The following is a 16,415-nucleotide window of genomic DNA, read 5'->3' on the forward strand; positions in this document are numbered from 1 at the left end:
TCATTCGACTCGAAAAAACACAAGACAGAAAAAACAGACTAGTCGGTGAGGTGAAAAAGCATCAAAGGAGTGAGAAAAGGGAAAGAAGAATGACATAAAAAAAAAATGCAAAAATTACGGTGATTTCACCACAAGAAAAATAACATATCCTCTTCAAGGAGGATACCATGACTCTGATACCATGTTAGAAACAAGAGACTAAACAGGAGAAAGGATTTGTGTATTATTGAGTGTATTCAAGTTGTCTCTTGGAATGATAGAATATAGAAGGGTATTTATAGGTGCTAAGAGAATCGTAATAATAAAGATGTAATATCCTATAATAAATATCTAGATATGCTAATTGATTCTAATTGATCCTAATTATATTCTAACAGTGACAATAGGTGCAACTAATATCTAGGGTTCTTCGAAATTAAAAGGTGCAAATAAACTCCTGTTTAACAAAGATAAGTGTGTTTTTCTTTTTATCTCTTATCTTTTTTTAACTAGTTTATTCTTATTGCAAAGATTGCGGATTGAAAGATTGTTGAAGGATTGCAATAGAGATTGCGACTTTTGTAACAACTTTTTAGAATAAAACTAGTACTTTTACTCGTAGTAACCTTACGGGAATATAATTTTTTTAAAATTACAGTTCACTTGGTCTGATAGTATAAATTATGCATGTTTCAAAAGATTTATAAAATAAAACTATTTTTACAAAAAAAAAAGTAGGTTGACAAAAGTCTAGCTAAGAAGACCAAGGTCTCTGTAAATAAAAAATCAAATAATAAAATTTTTAATTATTATTTTGTTAATTTTGTTTTCTGTAAAACAAATAGGTAGAAAAAATAGAGAATGAAAGAAAAGATGAAGAATGAAAGTGAGAGTGAGAGAGTTTGTTAATTTTGGAAGAAAAAAATTATTTTAATTGTAATAAAAATATATCGGATGATATATTTTGATTTGTCAAATTACTAATATAAAATATAAATTTTATATAGAGTGAAAATGACAGAGAAAAATAGAAAAATGGAGAGAGGTAAATGAGAGAATTTAGGAAGGAAAATTATTAATTTTAGAGAAAAATATGCTCTCTCAATTTTAATAAGAGAGTGTCATGTGACATATTTGATTATTAAATTAGATAGTAATATATGATACATAATATAGGTATATTTCTATTTCAATTTTAATTTTAATGCAATTAAAGAATGTCATGTTATACATTTTGATTTTTAAATTAGTAATTAGTCATTGATATTGATAATGATATATAAAAAGAGATAGAGTAGTTGAAAGAATGAGAGAGATAGAGAAAGGAATAAAGGAGGAGAGAACTTTTTAATTTTGGAGAAAAAGATTTGATTTCAATTGCAATGAGGAAATGATATGTGCCACATTTTGATTGTAAAATTAGTATAGAGGAGGAAAGAATTCTCCTTATTTTAGAAAGAAATATATAATATGCATGCACAATGTTATTTTTAATTTTTATATGTTTTATTTGCTTGTCTCATAAAATAGGCCTTTCAGAAAATTACCATTTATTGATTTGTCTCCTAATATCGTGACAACCAAGCAAGATTAACGAATCAAGACATCTTGTTTTCTTAATACTTGACAATCAATCTTAAATATTTTTCTTCCTTTTATTATAAAATAAGATTATAAAGTTAGACTAAATAAATAAAGAGTAATATACTATGGCCTGCTCCCCCATGTGATGATAGCAAAGGATCTTTGACTAATCTTCGTTTGTGTTTCTTTTTCCATTAATCATAAGTAATTATGGCTCGCCAAATTTATTACAAATAACATAACATAACATAACATACACTGCAGGCCCTGTCTCATGATCTGAATTCTCACGCATATCCCATTCTCTCTTTTGTGTTGTGTTTGTCTTTGACTCAGATGCTTCTTAATTAACCTATTTAATTTAATAATTTCTTTTACTTTAATTGTTTCACATTTTCACCCCCCATTTCTTATTAGTCTTCACTTCCTAATTTTCATTGAAAGCAGACGTGTAAATTGTACCTTGTGCAATGTGCAATACAAGACCAGAGTCGTACTATTATTTGTACATAATAATAATTATAATTTTATATTATACATATATTAAAGTTGCCTTAGAAGGAATATGTGAAATGTTATCAAGAATGGATTACAAAATGAAAAAAGAAAACTTTGATTTTTTCCCCCTCATGTTTATATAGTGCCATATCTTTAAAATACAGGAGCATCAACATTCAAATGGCATATAAATTTCTTTTTATTAATGTATGTTTTTACAAAAAAAAAAATTATTGCATAATTTTCAAATAAAATATTATTTTGAACTCATGTAGTAATCCAATCTATAAACAAAATGCTATAAACTACCATTTTGACAGTGAAAAAATTATAAAAAATAAAACTAATTCGATATTAATCAATGATGGGGTAAATTTGATAAAATATCCAAAATATTCAATCAACTATCTATTTTGGATAGTTTTATGGAACTAACTTAATTTTTTATAAATATAAAGTTAATTTTTATTTTTCACAGTTAAAATTAGTAGTGTTTAAATCTTTTATGATAAAAAATTATAATTTACTCTCAACAAAATGAGATAAAAAAATTGTGTACGGAAAGATAAGTATTGAAAAAGTTAAAATAGAAAAGTTTTTGTTTATTCAATGTGTCTATATTATAAAATAATTATGAGTAAATAATTAAAATAGTATAAAAAAAACTCTATGTCAGCTAATAAAAATAATTCTAAAAGATATAAAAGACAAATAAGCTTTTAAAAGATTTAAAAATGTCATAAAAAAATATTTTCCTTTTTAGTAGCAAATATATTTTATACAAATGATTTACACATTTTTGTAGAATATTTGAATACTTATTTAAAAGGAGCATGCAAAAAATTAAAGAAAAATTCAATCACTAACTACATTTTCATTTTTTAAAATTTTTCAATCATTAAAAAAAAATCATGAAACAATTTATTTTGTATAAACTTTAAAATCACTAAATTTTAAGAATAAAAATATTCTTTTTTATCATACTTGCAAAAAATTACATCAAAATTCAATATATAAAACTATTTTTGAGAATATATATGATTATTTTAGTTTTTTTAATTTATTTATGATTCGTATTTTTTATATTATTTTTCTCAGAAATATAAATTTTTGGGTAATACTTTATTACTTTACCCAACAGCTTTTAAACCAAATACAAATTTTACTATTTAGGTTCAAAATATGGACATAAATATAACATCTTATGTTTAAATATAGAGTATATACCTATTTTAGTACTCAAAGAATTTTAAATTGGACATTTTAGTCTCCAACTAAAATTAATTACTCGATTGATCCCTAACAATTAATTCCGTCAGTCACTTAGGTCCTTTACTCTGTTAACTCTAACGGAGGACAAAATAGTCCCTGACAATTCTAATAGAGGACAAAATGGTCCCTAACAACTTTAACAATGATCCCTGACCCCTTTATTCGAAAACGACACTGTTCTTCTCCAATTTTTATCATATCTCGCATAACCCTAACATTTATACTCTCCTTCTTCTCCTAACATTTATACTCTTCCTTCTTTAGCTCCAAGATTAAGCTATGGTGTAATTGTCACACGTGTCGCAGCTACCTCAACATGTCATGGACTACACACTTTCTAAATCTTTGTGACTGGTACATCCACCTCCTCTGCACTTCACCCACAAAAAGCATCCACTTCCATGTCTTCAATAACATCACCTCCAACCCTGATACGTCCACGACATCCTCAAGACCAAGTTTCACAATTACTCCAATGGCACGCCTTTCCCCACTCTCCGGCAAGTAATATAGATTGTTGGACATTAGGACATCATGAGAAGATTCTCCTTTGACATCATATGCAAATTCTCATTTGAAATAGACACCAAGTGCTTCATTCCTTCTTTTCCATAGTCCAAGTTGGCAGACAACTTTGACCTCGCATCCAAGCTATCAGTACAAAGAGCAATGTCGCCATTGCCGCTCATATGAAAACTGAAGCGATTACTGAACATTGGTTCAGAGAAGAAGCTGAAGGAAGCGATCGGAGTGGTGGACAATGTGGTCATGGAGATAATAGGGCAGAGGAGGAGGGAAATGGCAACGACGACGACGGGTCTTAACAAATCAGACTTGCTGTCTAGATTCATGGGATCCATCGAAAACGATAACTAGTTGAGAGACATAGGCAGTAGTTTCCTGAGTATGAATTGGTTGAGAACAAGTTGAGAATTTTTTTTCTTATGAACATTAAATTTATAGAGTGTGCATTGTGTAGTTTGAAGTTACAGTGTTAGACTGTTAGTGTTATGCGAGATATGATGAAAATTGGGAGAGAACAGTATCGTTTCCGAACAGAGGAGATCAGGGACCATTTTGTCCCCTGTTAGAGTTGTCAGGGACTATTTTGTCCTCTGTTAGAGTTAACGGAGTAAAGAACCTAAGTGACTGACAGAATTAATTGTTAAGAATTAATTGAGTAATTAATTTAGTTGGGAACTAAAGTGTCGAATCTAAAATTCTTTGAGGACCAAAATAAGTATATACTCTTAAATATATGTACAATAAAAATGAAGCTCTTCAATTTGGTTCCAAATATAAACATACTCAAATGATTGTGACATCCACTAACTTTATTAACGAGTGTCTTCAAATATTAGGCGTTATTATTAGCCTTAACTATGAAAGAAAATTTTCCAAAACATGAGAACATGCAAGCAGTTTGAAATTCAGTGGTGTGAAATTACTTTGACAACTGTTTCTTAAGTCATTCACTCACATAATGATGATGATGATGATTGCTGAAAACGTCATCAACAGCATAGTACTATCCATGGACATTTTACTTGTGAATATAGCACCAACCTGGAAAGCACACCATCATTCTTCACACTTTCACATATAATTTCCCTTTTATGATAATCTTACACAACACCTTGAAGGTACAATTTATTTACATATATAGAATTTTCATTTCCTGAAGCCTCTTGTAATATAGTGACACAATTTACAGTTAAAGACTTAAAGTTATCTGATCCGAGACCCTCTTAATAATAATGCCAAGAAACCAAATGGTACTTTAGACAGCTAGACTAATTAAGTTATTAGGACCTACTACATTCATTATTAATTGTTAATTAATATTAATAGTAATTGTCATAAACATGTTCAGAATATTACAGATGTTATGTCTGATAGAGACATGTACCAAATTTAGTGTTACCAGATATGTTTTCCATAACCAATGCCTAAAGAACTCCATTTGTGGGTGTGGGGAGGGAGGGTGGCTCGAGAAGTGATGACAAATAATAGAGCTAGTAGCAATAGCCAATTGCAGTATGTATTTATTTTTTTTTATTATTATTGAATTGAGTATACCATTAAATTAATTTCAGTCTGATAGATAAAAGTAAATCAATTAAACATATAAAGAACTGTGTTTTATGAAAATATTATCAGAAGAGATTTATGACTCAATTAGTTTGAATTAAATATATATCTTTTTGATTACCATTGAATTGCTGTATGTACAAAATGAGATTCGAGTTCGCGACACTTACTTAAGCGAACGAGTGAAATTTATTAGTTTAGCACGGGAGAAAAACGGTGTGCAAAAATTGTCTCATATGGAGAGTAATGCCCCATTTCACCTAAAAGTTGAAAAAGAAACCCAAATTTAGCTGAAGAAGATACAGCTTTGTCCATAGGGCATGCTGGCAATATCAAATTCTCAAAAAGGAGGGAGTAAAAGATAAATGCAGTTTCTTTGAGGTCCTATCACTAGACTCTTTTTGCCCTCCTTTTTGAGAATGACTAAACCTCTATAATTATACTATATGATGGGGACATTGGATGTTACATTAGAGTTCATGCTTATAGTGGCATCATCTAACATATTGATTAGGAATTTTGTTGAAATGGTAAGAGTGTCCATGTGTTGGGGTGAGTGGTGTGATATCTTACATAACCTTCAGGAAATACAAACAAATGGAGACCCATGTCCTGAAAGAGAAAGAGCAAGTACTCCTCGACCATAGAACATGTCATTCCCCACCACATAGAGAGGGAAATGCTGAATGCATATGTGCACTATTTATTTTTTTTAAATGAGGGTAAAAATGATGTTTTACTAAAATGGAGGTTAAAATGGTGCAATATAAAGACATAGATATCTAAAAATTGTTATAAGCCAAAAGCAATTTTGTTGAGTGACAAACTTACTCTGCTAATGTTGAATCATGCTTTTAGACTTTTTGGTCCTAGAGAATTACTTCTCTCATATATTTATGAATTGAATATTTTTCATGGATTTGGGTAACAACCATTAGAAGATCCATTCCAATATATAACTTATTATTGAAAGCCTAATGCAATGCACGTTTGAAGCAAAATCTAATATGTCATAATGACCCAAGATAAGTCCATTTGAAAAAGCGACATAACCTCGAAATTACAGAATATGACACCTTGGTCATGATGGGGGTGGTAGATGGATGACAGGCAGTCAACAAAATCTGATTGATTAAGCATCTAATTCAAGCATACACTTTAGTAGGAAGCAAAGGTGATTAATGAGCACAACAATGAATCACATAAACATTATTTAAAATAAAAAGAAAAAAATCAGATAATTTTATTATTGCTGGCCAAGGACCATCTAACTCCGTGCAAATGATTGGTTAAAGCAAAAAGACCAATCAATATATAATTATATATAGCAAAGCAGGCGCCTAACAAATTTGAAAGAAATTCATTGATGATATATTATGAAACAAAATGTGATAATATGTGAAAATTATTTTGCTAAAAAAACCACCCCCAAGGCCCCAAGACCTTAATAATAAAAATAAAACAATTATATATACAAATTGTGTTATTGCTGTTGTTGGCTTGTGAATGCATCAAGGAATCTTCTTCTTTAGTCAAGTTTCCTTCTGACAAGTCCTTTGGAAAGGTCAAAGCTGTCGCCACAAATATAAAATTATTTTGAATTTCAAAATTGGTATCACAGACATGTCATGCAATAGCACATTTGAAATGTTCATTTCATTTATAAACTGTGCATTGTGGTTGCTCAGCAGTATTTTGTGGAATCTTAATTAGTGGTATAGCACCAATGACCCAAGAAAAACGGTCTCTAAGATCTTAATGAATATATATATATATATATTAGACAGAAGAGAATTGTTCAATACTTCAATGGCCAAATAATGCAGTTAGAAGGAAAATGACATTTTATGTTTGTTCATTTGTTGATTACCTATTACCATCAGAGTAGAGCTCACACAATTGATTGTCATCACCGACAGCCAACAATTATACTGACGATTTGAAACCCTACATATCAAAGAGAATTAAAAAATTTGAAACTTACATCACTTTCTAACAATGGTGACAACTGACAACAGAATTTAAACCATCATAATGCCATTGAAAATGGTTGGCCAATGATATACATATACATATACATATTTATTAGGTCTTTTAAGTTACAGTTCCATTTTTGAAAGTTTTCCAATCTAATCATCATTAATCATCAACCATTAGCATAAATTGAAAATTTGTTTTTTGTATTTACAAATTTTAAAGCTAAGTACAAACTTGATATGTGCTCTAAATCTACATGCATTGTCCTCATTCTTTTTTAGCACAACAACTCTGTCCACTGCATGGCATTTTGAATGTATATAGATGACCATAGTTAAATCATTTCACATTTATGCATTAACAGGATATGAATAGACATAATGTTCAAAACTAAAGTTTGAACTGATACCTAAAGTTCATTTGGGCTTGAAGCTAGGGAGTAGTAGGGTTGACCGGTTGAGGTTACTCAATCATAGTATTGATTGTCAAGGTAATATGTAGCCACACAGGATTGAAATTTGTTCCCTGAAGAATCTCTTGAAATAACAGTTATCTGGTTTCTGTTAGGTAAAATTTAAAGATGGCAATATCAATCATTACCCCTGACTCTACCATGCTCGCAAGAAATCATAGTTATGCTTCATTATCATTCCCAAATCTGTAACCAACTGGGATTCTCTTTGCAAGAATTCCTTACACAATATATAAAGAAAAGATAAATACTGTTCTGCATAAGAGATTGCTGAAATCACCTGAAATCAGTGGAATCTTCTGTAGAATTCCTATTTACAACAATTTAATCTTCCAGGCATGAGTGTTTTCTCATCTCAACAGCAAAAGTTATTTTTCATTCCTTGTTCTGCTTAACTATTATAGATCTTGTCAAATATAGGAACAAATTTGGACTCATGGATTAAGATTTAACTGAGGTATATTGACATGAAACCAAAACTGGAAAAAGGGAAAAAGTTAGCAGTTATGTAAAGTACATCAAACTATTTGCCCCTGCATCAGCTAAACTATACCAAATAATCACTGTAGAGATCCATGCTGCTATCCCATATGCTCAAGCCCTAGATTCACTTGAACCAATCACATAAATGATCACTTATTTTGTACTTATATTGAAGAGGCTTGCAACAACACTTAAAAACGTGGTGCATGCATGCGTTTGAACATATGCAACCATGTCATATAATATAAGTTCCTCTAGGGTTTGAAATCCTTCTCTAAAAAGGAACAAGCCAAATTCAACATTACATTAAGTGGTATAAACAGTGATGGTAAGTAATGGGAGCTATTTCTTATTAATTAACAGAAAATAGATCAAGTTTAAGAAGACAATCCACAAACTTATGCGCATTTGTTATTTTGATACTCCAAAGATGTATTGACACCAGTTTGGCCTTTGGCTTATTACCAATCAGTTTTGTTAATTTTAGGACCAATTTGGTATCAATATTATTCCCCTTTATCATTCTCTCCTTTCTGAGGGTATGTGTTAATAGTCAAATACCAAACAAAATGAGTTAAAAATTGTAAACTACAAAACTCCTGACAACCAGTTTGATTCAGATTATTAGAAATTTAATTTATTTGTGTGTTTCACTGTTTTGCTTAAAGAGAGAGAAATGAACATAGGTGTGAAACTATTAGATGATTGTCATACTTGGGTACAATGTCAGATAGGATAACAACAGCAGCAACAACAGTCAATCTATTGAGATGATTAACTCAGCACCTTGATTCACAAATAGAATAATAAAATTTCTCAAACTTGTTTGTAAAGAAAAGCTGCCAGAGCACCTAATCCAATCAATAAAATGACTTCTCTTTATTATTTTTTTAAATAATAATATTGCTAGGAATGCTCAAATAGAGACATTACTCCCTTTAATTTTTCAAACTCTAAACCATGGTATTCAAAGTGTACTTAAATAATAAATAACCTGCCTCGAGTGAGATCATCGAGCTGACTAACAGTCTAATATGAGGATACAACATCCTTTTCATCTCAGTTCAACCCCCCCCCCCCCCCCAAATTTTTTTTAAAGCAATTGTTAGGATTTCAATAGAAAACCTAATTTGGGAAAACAAGTTCAAACCGCTTGAACTAATCAAGCTTTGAACCAAAAAACTATTAAACCATTGATATTTAATTTGTGTAATTTAGCTGAACAAAATTGTGTTCTGTATTTAAAAGTCCTCAAGGGATCTTGTAAGGATGTAATGAGGACAAACTTTGAATTATTACGAGTAAACAAATCTAAACAAAGAATGGTTTACCTATACATCTCGATGGAAGTGTAGCAAGAACCTGAAAAAACTGCATGGTATATAGATAGCAATAGGCAGAGGACAATCATCACAGGGACCATTCAGAACGAAGCATTAAAGCAGCTACCATGGAATCCCCATGCATCACATATGCAAGGCCAGGCTTCAAGCAAAGTTTATTACCCATGTTAAATTTTAGATAGGATTCAACCTGAAAATGATCACTGGTTGAATCTCCAATCATCCCGCTGAGACTAATGCCCCAGCCAACTGGATCTTCAGAAACATCAGACATGGTTAGAGCCCATTGAACAGAATTGAAATTTGGATCTTTCATCTCGATCCAGCCTCCAAATTTTACAAAGTCGGCAAGTTCAGACTCCGCCAACAGAGCAATGGAACCAGTTGAGACCTGTGTCCTTGCTCCCACCCATGGTGATACTTCAGGTACTGTCTCGGATACTTTATGTTGCCTGGACAAGACTATTGGAATCATATGAGCTCCAACTTTTCTAAATTGCGCAAATTGTAAAGGCACTCGTTGAAGACCCAGAAGAGACAGCTTCCCCCAAGAAAATTCAGATACAATTTTCCCAAAAGTGCTGGATATACTCTCCATTGTATTAGTCCCAGTTGGCATTCCAAGTCCAGCAACAAATTGAGCCAATGAAGCTGTTATATTTGACTTCCTCACAGTTATGCCAATACCACTACCATTGTGCAAATTTAGAATGGGAGGTCCAAAAGAGGAGAAGTCCGTAAGGCCCTTTTCAAGGTAAGTGAGCAGAAATATGATATTATTATGTCAGGGATCTAACTAGCAAAAAGTAGAAAAGAAAAATATACACTGGCAGTATACACGAATCATGGTGGTGTTTATCTACTCTATGCAAAATACATTTATCTAGTGCCTCATATTATAAGAAGTATATCTAAAGTGAGCAATAGTCTATTTCATTACAGTTATGAAATCTCTCAATCAGATAAAACTGATGTAAGATAAACCATTCATTTTGACTCTAGATATACACTGGTAAACCTCAGGGTTAGTGTATCACAGCTTCCCAAGACAAACCACATTCATGCAGAGAAAACACATGTTTAAAAACTGAGAGCTCAGCCCATCCTTGAAACTTCTAATACTGAATTTTAAAGAGTGTATCACACTAAATGGTAGTTCCATCACATACCAACAGTGAACGTTACTAAATTCATCAAAGAGAGGCACAGAATCAAATAGTACCTCATCAGAAGAATTTGAAGCAATTCCAACATCTCTACATTTAGCTCCTATTGGGATAGCCATCAGAGATAACCAATCATTAACATTTTTAGTATAAGTGAGTTTTGCTAGAGAAAGTGGCATTTCAAGGATATCATTGGGGCACTCCTTCCCGTTTTGACTTGTCACAAACTCTGCAGCAAGAGTATCCTGCCCAATGTTGGTTTCAAAAATAAACTTTGATCCAATGCCGGTTCTTATTCTGGACGTAGTAATGGCATCTAAGCTCTGTTGATCAAGGCTATTCATAATCAATAAAGCATCCTGCATATCGACCCTTCCTCTTACATGAGTGGTAGATTCCTGGAAGGGACCTCCCTTGGATGATTTATAGAAGGAAAGCAATCTCTCAACCTTCTCTTGTCTGTCTCTGAGTTTCATAATGTCAGAGAATGCTTCTCGGTTTAAACGTTTGAGGATTTGAATCTGGAATAATCATAGTGGAAGCAACCATCAAACAATCATAAAGTATCACTGAAGAACTATGCATCCATTTGACAGGCACAACTTTTGGTGTTAACAATATGAAACAGACAAAAAACTAGCTTAAGAGTTAGTTTTGTTATGCCAGCTGTCACTTGTGTAATTGAGTTTATAGTCTGTTATGCAAGGTTGTGTTTGATAAATTAGACACACACAAATACAGAGACAAAAAGAAGCAAAAATATGTTTATGTTTAGAACACAAATTTCATGTTATTTTCTATCATTTACAAAAATGTGTATAAGGACTATTCATGTACAGTTATTTCAGCGAGTAAAATCATCAAACACTTTCTTCACACTTTTTCTCTTACATTTCCCTTTCAGGCTTAGCACTATAGGCCTTCACAGCGGTTCTTCTTTTGAATCATAAAAGGAAGAAGCATAGTGTGAATGTAGTAGTATAATAGGATTAACGTTATCCAATTCAGATGAAACCACAACAAATAAGCGAACAGGTTAAACAGAATCAACAAAGTTGAATGAATGAACGAAGAAGAGACAAACCTAAAGCAAGAGATAAGAAGGAGAAGAAAATGTACCGGATTGCGACAAGGATCGAAGAGTCCATGAAAGAATTCGTTTCCGGATTTAGCGACGGCTTTCAATTTGTCGAACACTACGTTTGCAGGCTCCATTAAACCACGACCTTATCTGAACTGCAAATACTACTGATTACTAAATGAAGCCTCTGTCGAGTCGGCGCCGACAAGCTGTCGTCGTCGCCGGTGGAGTGTCAAGTGTTGATGGAAATGGAAATGGAAGCTTGGAGTCGGAGACAGCTGCGGCTTCGGATCCAACCCCAACAAAGGAAAAATTTTGGGTCAGATGGAATTTTTCTTTATAATGGGCCACAAGCCCAAAAATCAAGAAAACGTAAATTTTATACAGATATCAAAATTTTGGGCCTTTGCCCATCTTTATGACAAGAATTTTTTCAAGAAGTCAACAACCCATACTACCCCTAACCCCTAGGGGTGGGCATGATTTGGATTTTCAAAAATCCAAACTGCAACCACCTTAGAACCAGTTTTATGGTTCATGAAACCAAACTGGAACCGGATTAAAAAGAGAAACTGGTTCTAAACCGGTTTGAAAAAATAAAAAACCAGTTTCAAACCGGCTTTAATATGTAAATCCGGTTATATATATAAACCGGTTTTAAATCCGGTTTTTTAACATCCAAATTTAAAATCCGGTTTTGAATCTAGTTTTTTATTATCCAAAATTAAAATCCGGTTTTTTTTTTCTTTTAAACCAGATTTTTTTTAACCAAAAATCCAGTTTTAAAACCAGATTTTAGAAATCCATTTCCAAACCAAATTTTTAACCAAAAGTCCAGTTTTAAAACCAATTTTTAGAAAATCCAATTTTCAAACCATAATTTTTTTTAAAAGTAAAATTAATACTAAAGCCTTTTTAAACTATATAGGTTCATTACAACTAGGATTTGATTCTTTATAAATCTAATGACAATCGCTAATCTAAATAACATTTAATCATTCTCAAAACATCAAAATGATACCACTAATAATTCTCCCTAAAACAACAAGCACAAAATATCAAAAGATGCCAACAAAATCATCAAACAACCACAACTTTTGAGGAAAATATATCGACAAATAACAAAATATATCTGCAAATACATCAAACAACCACAACCTAATATTTCTCAAACGCTAGCATCAGGTGCTTCAATATAATTTCTAATCGTGGTGCCAACTCTTCTGCAGCCTCCTGTTTGAAGTAAACCAAATGTGGGCCATACATAAAATTAAGTAAATTGGATAACTGAATATGATTCATTAAGCGAAAACAAACAGATATTGTAATCAGAACCTCTTCAAGTGTTGCAAAAGCTGAACAAGCAACCTCTTGCACCCGCTTAACAACAGCCAAAGAAACATACTACAATCTTTACAATAGCATGTTGAGTACCCAGAAACTAAAATGGATTGAAACTCAGCTAAACCCCATTCAATATGCTAAGAGAACATGATAAAGGTTACATAGAAAATTAGAAATTGAAACACCCCTTAATGCTTTCCATTTTTTTATAAGGTATAAAAGATATAAAAGAGAATGGGAATAGAATCTGATAAAAAATCAGATGAAAAAAATCTGAGAGTTTGTAGCAGTAGAAAACTGACTTGAGTGGATTAGAATGGTCAATTTCAGGTTACCAAGAGAGCAATTCTGTCAATAATTCTTGCAACATTTGTTGGGTTTAGTGTGGTGATGAGTGGAAGTTCAATTATTGGTGAGATTCTTAGATGGAGGAGAACTTGGCAGCAACAACAACAACAAAGTGGAGGAGTTCAATTAATCAAAATGCAATTTAAAATCAAGAATCCCAGCAGCAATATCTCAACAATATCTCAGCAATCCAAACAAATTGCAATTCAAACTCAAGAATAGCATGATAGCATGATGAAAATAATGCAAAACAGCAATTCTTACGCGCAATCCAATTGATTCGGTAAGCATATGGCAGCAAAATTAGATACGACATAGTGGATTAATAGGATTAAACAATCTCAATAGTTTCAGCAACAATTTCAGCAATTTTGCAATAAAGTAGTAAATTTCCACACAAGCAAACAATGTTCAGACTTCAGACCATCTCAGCCCAGTTTCTCATCAAAACAACAATTCCATCATAAACAGCAAACTAGCTCCAAACACTTTCAGCAACAATAGAAACCTAACAATCTAAAGAAAATCATCCTAACCTAACCACCTATAATCAACTAACAGCAACTAATCTAACTAAGCTAATTAAGCAAAATCAACTAATTAACCAAAATTAATCAAACTTAATAAAAATAAAAAGGAAAATGGACAAAAACCTGAAAGCAGAGAACTAGAACAGGGCAAAAAGAAAGGGGACAGGGTGTTGCAGCGGCGGTGGATGGAGGACGCTGCTACAGGCAGCGCCGGCGTGCTAGAACTGCGTCGGAACTCTGTGGAAAGAAGAGAAACAAGGGCTACTGCTTGTTCTGCTTGTGCTGGAACTGCTTGTTCTGCTTGTGCTGGAACTGCTTGTTCTGCTTGTTCTGGTTCAGTGAAAATTCATGGTTACTTCCAGTTTCACGAACTTTGTTGTGCTCCTGGGTGGAAAAACAAAATCTGCAATGCAATCAAATCAGAAGCACGACAACCCGAAATTCCTCTAGAAGAGGCACGAGCAGAGGCAAATGGTACTAACCTTGTGGCCCAGAGGCAAGAAGCACGAGCAGAGGGGAATGGAAAGCAAAAGAACCGGAAGCCCACACGGTGAAATCAAAGGATGACGACGGCGAACGAGAAGGAGAAGACCAAAGGCAGAAGAAGAGAAACACTGAAACAGAGGTGAGGCCGGTTGAAGGAGACAACACGGTGCCGCCGTGCCGGTGCCAGTTGTCTGCTCCGGTGCCGGCTGCGGCGGAGACTACACGGTTGAAGGAGAAGAGCCGAAGGAGAAGAGCCGAAGGAGAAGACGACTGGATTTGCGCGTGTCTAGTGTGAAAGTGAAACTGTGATATGGTTCACCGAGTTAGGGTTTTCCAATTTTGGATCCTAATACGGATTTGGATCCGATTCGGATTTAAATTGGTTAAATGATTTGAATTAAAAAATCAAATTATAAAATTAATATAAAATTATCTTGAATAATAATAATAAATTATTGTGATCATTTCTTGTGTTCTCAAATTAGATGCTTAACTAATATTTTTATTTGTAACTAGTGTATGTTCTCGTGTTGGATAATACATAAAATTATATAAATTTTTTAATTAAAATTTAAATAAAAATATATATAGTAATTATTATTATAAATATTTTACAATTTAAAAGTATTAAAAATAATTAATATTTATTTTAATCAATTTGAATTGGTTGAATGATCATCTTATTTATCCGCTTAAGCAAGTATTTGGAGTTTGAATCTCATATTGTGTATAAACAATCCATTAGTTAGTAACAGACCCTTAATAAATAAAACATTAATATGTGGTGGATTAGTCATCGACTTGCCGAGTTAGAAATCTGTAGAAAAAAATTGTATTTGTCTTTAAAATAGATTAATTTTTCATTAATAACAATACTTATGAACTTTTGTCTTTGTTGAAATTTACTTATGACAATTTTATTCGTTAGTATCATACTCATTCTTGAAGTCAAAACAATATGATCAACATTGTTACTCGATAAAACTTCACATTTTATGAAATGATTTTTAAATTTTCAAATTCATAAACTTATATCATTACAAAAGTTATTAGATCGATTAATATTTCTTGGTAACATGGTGTACCGAACACCATGGTTGAGTATTAGTTAGTGTGAAGAGAAACTAATAATAACTTTTGTTATTCAACATATAATTTATTCTATTGAAAAATAAATTAATATTTCCTAAACTTATAAATACATTTTCTTCTAATTTCTTACACCAATATTTACCATTAAAAAATAGTAAATGACCATACTATATATACGATGTACAAAGTAATTTCTTATCTTGAAATTAATTCTGGTTAGTGAGATAAAATTTAAAATATTCTTTTATTTTTTTTACTCAACTTTAAATTTAAATTTAGAATTGATTAACAACTCATTTTTTTAATTTCAATAAAAAAATGAATTAGTTAAATGCAAAATATTCAGCATTTATTAATTTCAATCATTTAAATTTAATTACCAAAAATTGGGTTAAAATTAATTATAAACTTAATAATCGATAATATATATTATATTAGTACGTAAATAATAATATCCAATGCACTTATTATTTATTTATTTTTGACAAAATTAATGTATAATTTATTGAGGATTGATTTATTATTCAAAATTTTTTCATAAAATTTGTAATATATAAAAATAGTGATCGTATTTTTTTATTATTATTTAAGAAATTCTTCATAATTTTTTAATTATGTTTAACTTTTATTATTGCTTTTATACTAAAAAATATCAATTTATACTATTTA

At 31.7% G+C, this 16,415-nt stretch overlaps 1 protein-coding gene across 10 annotated transcripts; it reads right to left on the minus strand.

The window, feature by feature from the left end:
* Positions 1-5,694: 5,694 nt before the first annotated feature.
* On the minus strand, positions 5,695-14,974 carry LOC130941002 (uncharacterized). Of its 10 annotated transcripts, XR_009070470.1 has the most exons (9): positions 14,651-14,974; positions 14,292-14,571; positions 11,985-12,230; positions 10,922-11,386; positions 9,688-10,444; positions 8,154-8,260; positions 7,811-7,961; positions 7,295-7,371; positions 5,695-6,995 (listed from the first exon to the last, which is right to left on the minus strand). XR_009070470.1 is itself a non-coding variant. In XM_057869335.1 (6 exons), exons 4-6 carry the CDS (start codon positions 12,078-12,080, stop codon positions 9,767-9,769), a joined length of 1,239 nt encoding a protein of 412 aa, XP_057725318.1. In that variant the 5' UTR covers positions 12,081-12,224; positions 13,105-13,179; positions 14,292-14,571; positions 14,651-14,974; the 3' UTR covers positions 9,688-9,766. The 10 variants fall into 10 exon arrangements, 8 of the variants coding, with proteins under 8 accessions (XP_057725325.1, XP_057725318.1, XP_057725317.1 ...); XR_009070471.1 differs by lacking the exon at positions 8,154-8,260 and having other exon boundaries at positions 5,696-6,995; XM_057869335.1 differs by lacking the exons at positions 5,695-6,995; positions 7,295-7,371; positions 7,811-7,961; positions 8,154-8,260 and adding an exon at positions 13,105-13,179 and having other exon boundaries at positions 11,985-12,224.
* Between the last annotated feature and the right edge of the window lie 1,441 nt (positions 14,975-16,415).

This window comes from Arachis stenosperma, chromosome 7 (genome assembly GCF_014773155.1).
Source record: "Arachis stenosperma cultivar V10309 chromosome 7, arast.V10309.gnm1.PFL2, whole genome shotgun sequence".
Lineage (NCBI taxonomy): Eukaryota > Viridiplantae > Streptophyta > Magnoliopsida > Fabales > Fabaceae > Arachis > Arachis stenosperma.